We start from the raw sequence: 6,847 nt of genomic DNA, 5'->3' as shown, positions 1-6,847 counted from the left end.
CAAGTTTAGACAAGTCAGAGCCTTGTGCATGTTCTTTTTACCCCGATATCCCTTTTTCTTAGCACATTGCTGTGTTCTGGCGAAGCTCTCTTTCCTACCACCTATATTGTCCTTACAAACGAAATAATGCAACTTGTTTTTAATTGACGATGTTCTTCCTTTATGATTTTTATATCGCATTAATTTTCGTCAAAACTTCACATTTGAAGTGAATTGTAAAACTGATAATTTGTGATACAACAATATTGCACACAGTTGTTGAATAGGTTAAGGTCTCACAGTCCGCCAAATTTCGACAGGCTCAACGGATTGGTATAGTTGATAAAAAATCATAGATACAGCAACTGACGGGTTGATTCATAGCTCAAAGTCAGTTTCGAAGACTGACCTTACTTTTCCTTATCTTAATTGTTAGTAACATGAATGCAGCAGGACTTTCCTATAGATATTTGTGGAACAACAGTCTGCATATTCAGTGAGTACGTCAAGAGAATTTTGCCGCTGTTTACATTGCATATCAAGATTCCCATACGTGGATAAAATCGTCATGTCATCAGCATAGATCAAGAACTCAATGCTTGTGATGTCTTGTAGCCTCCATGCAGGACTAATCATGAACAGCAAGGGGGCCAGCACAGAGCCATGTGGCACACTGTGGTTTGAAGTGCAGCTAGGATCCAGTATGAAAGCAATTTACATGCGCACTAATTCTTCTCACACTCAAAAATATGAGTACCACTTTTGTTACCAGCTTTGGTAGACAAGTCTTCCACGTTTCAAAAATTACCTAGATTATGTTCTGCATTATTGTATGCATTGGTTGTATCAGTTGCCACTACCGTCCACAACTAGTGGCTGTGAGGGGAGATAAGCAGGACACCATCTGGCAGGAGACAGGCCATCCTCTGTGCATAAGTACAATCTGAATCCAATATGTGCTGCTGGGTACATTTAATTCTTATATTCAAGCTCCCATGTTTTTCAAAGTGCATACATGGCCATCATTAACTTCATTAACCAATATCGACATATCTGAGGAAGACTTTAGGTGCCGGTGTAGTCTTCTTCAGATATGTCCACGACTGTTTCAGTATTTTGCAAAGGAAAAACCTGGACCCTTTCACGGCTCACCTAAACAATATACAAGCAGCAATCAAGTTCACCGTTGAAGTGGAATCTGAAGGGCGACTGCCGTTCCTGGACGCCCTTGTGCAGCGAGAAGGGCCAAACCTGTTATTCAAGGTGTTTAGGAAGCACACGCACACGGGCCGCTACCTAAACTACAAATCGGTGCACCCTGCTTTGCAAAAGAGGTCTGTTGTCGGCTCTCTTCTTCGTCGGGCAAAAAACCTGTGCACAACAGCTGAAGACATGGCGGACAATGCACTTGTGCGGAGGGAATTAATGGCTTGTGGATACCCTGAGTACGTCATTGACTCAGTTCGCCGCCAGCTGGCTCGCACAGTGCCCACCCAGCCTGGACCCCCCAAAAGACGGGCTTCGATTCCGTACGTCCCCCGCATAAGCGAGACTCTTGCACGCGTCCTGCAGTCATATGACGTGCAGGCTGCGCACGTGCCCTCCCGGAAACTTAGACACGAGCTCGTGCATGTGAAAGACCCTTTGGAAAAGGACAAGTTCCCAGGCGTAGTGTATGTCACTCCCTGTGCGGACTGTCGGTATGTCTACGTCGGTGAAACCGGCAACTTCAAAACAAGACTTAAGCAACACATGAATGACGTCCAAAAACGACACGTTGCATCGAATGCCTTGGCCGAACACTGCGCAGCCACATCACATAAGATTAACTGGGAGAAATCTCGTGTGATTCGCAAGGAACGAAATCATTCTTCGCGTCTTTATCTTGAGTCTCTAATCATCCAAACCACGGCGCACACTCTTAATCGCAACGAAGGGAATCTGCTGCCCATGTATGCCAGATGCCTTAATCATGTTTTGAGTCGCACATAAAAAGGGGCGCCAGCTCTGCCGCTTCTTTCATTGTGAACAAGGCTCCCGTGGGGGAGCCGAAACGTAAATAACTATTTTAAACCATTTTTGGTCGGTGTCCAGACCTCTTCCTTTTAAGTATGCGTCATCCCGACCAGACGGGCTTCCGTCATACTCTCAACTTCAACAGTGAAAGACAATCGAACAGTAAATGTGTGTTGTGCTTTTCAAGCGAGTTCATTGCAAAACAGTGTAATCTAGACTTGAGTGTTCGGTTGTTATATTGTGCTGCCCTTTAGCATGAATTTTTTTAAATGCTGTCATCTCTGTTCATTTGTGTTCATGACCAATAAAAATTGTAGACAAAGCTGTACCTTGCCTCAGTTTTGACAGTGACAAGCACCTGATCAAGGAGGAGTACTTAAAAAGACTTGCCTAGGACTCAATTGGCACATGTTTAACGTAGTTAGTGCAAAAATAAGCTGTTGTGTGTAGGCTAGTTTGTTCTTGAACATGGAAGCCAAGTTGTGCTGCATAGCTGATACAAAATACTCCCAAATGAAAATGCCAAGGCACTCAAGATGGTGCACAATCATCTTCTGTGTTTCGTATGAACTATGCTGTGCAAGTTGGTTTCATAGCAGGTGAGTGTTATGCATCTGCAAAAAAAGTAAAAAAAGTTACAGCTTATATGCTGCACTGGCCTGTTACATATACAATACCAGCTTTGCAAGAAAATAAATATGTATAATCAGTCTTTTATTGCCAGAACCACTACAGCAAAATATACGTCTGATTTTCCATCTTAGACAATAGCGTAATATTTAGATAGAGGTACAGATGCTCCTGATGACTTGATGGTAGTGTGAATGCATGCAGCTGGTACATCTAGTGGACCTGTACAAGTGAGGGAAAAAAACACAGGTGAAGTACAAAGGATTAAAAAGAATCTGCAACTTGCACTCTGAGATGAACATGTCACTGTGAGAACCTGAATGCTGTTGTTTAGCATTTTCTTAGCCTGTTGGTCCACGGGCACAAGTGCCTGTCTTGCATGGAGCTGCTTAGCGTAGCTTCATGACAAGAGTTTTCTCTATCCGCCACCCGAGAACGCGCTCTGTAGCGGTCAGGCTCCGCCGAGAGACTTGCGGCAACAGGAAGATAATGGGGCAATGTCAGTAGATTTTGGTTGCTAAAGCAGTACCAGACCGATGGCAAGCAAATTTTGTAACACAGTTGAATATCCGAAATAGTTGCTGCTACTTAGAAGCAGATTGATCAGGTTTTCAAATTGAATAATACAAAGTGAGCCTGCCCACAATAAAGCTTCAACCACAAGAAACACGTTCCTGGCGGATTGTTGACGCCAGCTGGTGTCGTCAAGAACGATGAGATGCTGGGCGTGATGCTCTAGATGCTGAATTGTGCTTACGTCAAATCAAATAGCCGGCCAAAAATATGTTGGAAACTTGTTCCTTGTGATTGGGCCTTAGCAATCCCGATGCCGCAGGCAACCATAAAGCAGTTGCACAGCTGCCCATGGATCTAAGTTAATGCATTGATAATGAACAAATCAACCTCTTAACAGCATTGCAGTATACAGGCATATTGCTAACGGGGCTCTGGAACAATAAAAGTTTCACATCACCGGTTTGTGTCAGTGTTTACTGGTAGCTTGTAGATACACTGAAACCCCATTATAACAAACTGCACTAAAAATAGGTTCATCAGGTAATTCTTTAAATCCAAACACGCCTATAACGAAAGGAAACAAACTTTTGTATTGTGTTTGTCCTACACGAATTTGTTGTCCTCAGTGGAAAAATTAATCAGAATTACCTGCATTTTTGTAAACAAAACCACGCATAGTAGACAGCAATCTTTACTTTAGCCTTAAACAGCTTGCCAGTCACTAAAAATAGAGACTTGATAGGAGCTTGCTTGAAGTACACTGCTGCTATCTTTCTGAGTACTCTAACATTTAGGCACAATTTAAAAAAGTACGAAAAAAAAATGTCTCTGTTACAAGTGACTGTTTTGCATGAGTATCAGTCAGGAAGTTTTGTGTGTGCAATATACAGGATAATTCTCTTTACAAAGCTGTACAAAGAGAAAAATGCTATGTACTACAAGTGTGGATTTTTTCCTTGGCAGCAGCCAAACATGAGTTAGAGCACACAATTACTTTTTTATCCATATTATCTGGTAAAAGGCGAAGGCATGCCCTGTGAAAGGTTTTTGAACAATATGCACAAGAAATGTCCAGTACTTTTCTGCCATACAGCGGTTGCCTGCATACACAATGCAACTCTTAAATACGATCTTTTGGCCGCACACGAATAGTGGAGGAGCTTGTGAGTAGAAAATCTTCTATGTTGCCTTTTTGTATGCATTTCAGCAAATGTCTGCGCAGCATACTCTGACTAAATTTAAAATTTTCTCCGGTCTCCGATCTGATGCTAAATAATACATATTTGCAATTGCAAACAAGCCACAATCAAGCGTGTTGCACTGGTTTTGTGCCCCTTTAGTGCAAATGGTCAGCGTTGGTGACTACAATTTTAGCATGTGACAGATTTGCCTGATGGCATCAGAAGGAGTACCTTGGTCAATTAAGTCATATACAAAGACTTGGTTTTCATCAGCGTCAATATTGGTTACCGCAAGCCAGTGATCGGGGTTTCGGACATGCAATATTTGAATAAAAGGGATATTTACTTTAGTATATAGTAAACGATGGCCAAGTAGCACATCTTGAAAGCCATGCCGGTGAGGAAACTTTTCATGAATCAAGTATTGTGCTACGTTGATCACGCTGTCTGATATTGAGGCGCCCTGTACCGAAGCATTTAAATCGACATCTGAAAGAGAGTAGCGTTTGCAGACATTTAACATGTCTGCTGTCACCATTGCAAGGCTTACCATTTGCTTTTGCAAATGGCAAAAACTTACGCTTAACAGCTTTGACTTTCTTTGGCCGTCCTCTTCTTGTTTTTACCAAAGGTACAACAAGTTTTGTACTATTCGAATGTCTGCAACTGCTTGTAGCAGTCATTTGGGGTAACGGAGCTGATGTACCTGGTAAGCTAACTCTAATTTGATTACTAGGAAAGGTGGTTAAGTTTCTGAAGAATGCCTCGCATGATGCAAGTTTTCCATTAGCTCCTTTTCACCACAATTAGATAATACATTAGCCACAGTCTTGGACATTTTACAAAGCCTCTTGTAGGTGTAGGAATACTTTTCTTGAGCAGTCTCGAGCTTCACAGACGGCAGCAGCTGAATGCTGCTTGTCACCACTAGTGTGGCACTTGAGGCCATGCAGCTGTCACTCAGGAAATGATCCTTACACCACCTGTCCGGTATGCATGCTTTGTCAAAAAGGTCTTGCTGGGCAAAATGGCGAGTTGCTATAATGTGTGCACAAGGCAAACTGTACTGATTATAAAAAGCACACATGCAACGCGTCAGGCATAATGAAACACTGTGCTCAGAACTTGCCGAAGCCACTACATAAGAATTAGCAGTGGAAGTAACCAGATAAACTACTTCTTTAAACTGTTCATACTGCTCAAGTACTTTACTTGTAGCCTCAGAACTGCAATTACGGGCCAAGTCTAGTTGAAATGGCTCACTGACATCATTTACATTTAGATTCAGCTTCATTTCCTTAAACTTAGAAAATTTTAGAGATAAGAAATCCTTATCAATATAACTTACTAATGCTTCTATGACGAACTAAATGCATGCTTGAAGTGAGGTAACTTTTAATCTTTTGATTGTGACACTCAATGCGATTATTCTTGTTATTACCAAATGTAGGAAGTTTCTGCAGATATGCATGTACCCACATTTCTTTTCAGGAGTGCCAGTTCTGCATGTAATAAGAAATAAAATCTTTAGAAGCCATAGCTTCGATCTCAGCAAGCTTTCCTAAGCAGTCCTGCACAGTGAAGGAATAAACAATTTTTTAAGAGAGGGAGTAACAGATCACACTGCAGTCTAGCTTTCTCATTGACTTTTTGCTGAAAGCATTGCAGCACATGCCATGTACACAACAACATTTCAGAATTAGGATGAATCTTGGTCAAAATGCGTAGCTCGTTCATGTCTTTATCTATCATGACTACTCTGCAAGCAGACACAATGAACGGGTTAAACTCTGCAAACTTGGCGAACATAGCCTGCACAATTTCAGTCGTTTCATTTCGCAAAAAGGCATAAGACACAGGTCTCCCACTACCTCCACCATCTTCAACCAATATAAAGCACAAGATATAGCCTTCACTTTACTTTATATGTTCCATCAATAAATAAAATCTCTGGATACTTTTCCAAAATCTCACGCATGTGCGTTGTCTGAAGAAGCACAAATTGCAGGTTATTTCTGTGATTCTTCTCATAGTGAATGACCCAGTTTGGATTATTTGCTAACAAGGTGTCTATTTATTCTAAAACCATTTCTCCGTGAGCCTGCTCGTTGCGAATAGGAATAGAAAACCTTTGCTTGTAATTGCTAACACCTTTGTTGCCCGTTTTCTGTTCGACCAAATTTGTAAGATACTTTGGGCCAATATTACATTTGGCAAAATCAAAGAATTCTACCTTCTCTGCATCATTCAGAAGCCTGCTTTGAGGATACAAGTCATAATACTTCGTCGCATGATTATGCTTAGTTGGCAGCTTGGTTATTTTGTAGTGAAGAGTAGGTGATTTGCACAGGCTTACTGAAACTGCCATTTCACAACCAGTACCATTGTATGCTTGCTTGGGTCGCTTTCCTGTGGCTCTTAGTTTTTATAGCACGACCATGAACACAGCTATATGAAATCCTAATATACTCAAACTCTTTAGGTTCTCTTGCAAATGCACTTCTGTGAGACCTATTTATTGTGAC

The 6,847-nt window shown here is 41.5% G+C and overlaps 1 protein-coding gene across 1 annotated transcript in view; it reads right to left on the bottom strand.

The window, feature by feature from the left end:
- Window positions 1-2,721: 2,721 nt before the first annotated feature.
- The window catches only part of mahj (LisH and WD40 domain-containing protein mahjong), a 130,448-nt gene continuing 126,322 nt past the window's right edge, over window positions 2,722-6,847 (bottom strand). The window contains exon 34 of the mRNA XM_075704306.1: window positions 2,722-2,847. Within this exon, the coding sequence (XP_075560421.1) occupies window positions 2,839-2,847 (9 nt within the window). The 3' untranslated portion in view covers window positions 2,722-2,838. The remainder of the gene's footprint in view (window positions 2,848-6,847) is intronic.

Source organism: Dermacentor variabilis, chromosome 9 (genome assembly GCF_050947875.1).
Source record: "Dermacentor variabilis isolate Ectoservices chromosome 9, ASM5094787v1, whole genome shotgun sequence".
Lineage (NCBI taxonomy): Eukaryota > Metazoa > Arthropoda > Arachnida > Ixodida > Ixodidae > Dermacentor > Dermacentor variabilis.
Note: the sequence above shows the minus strand (reverse complement) of the source record. Positions and strands in the feature narration are given on the sequence as shown.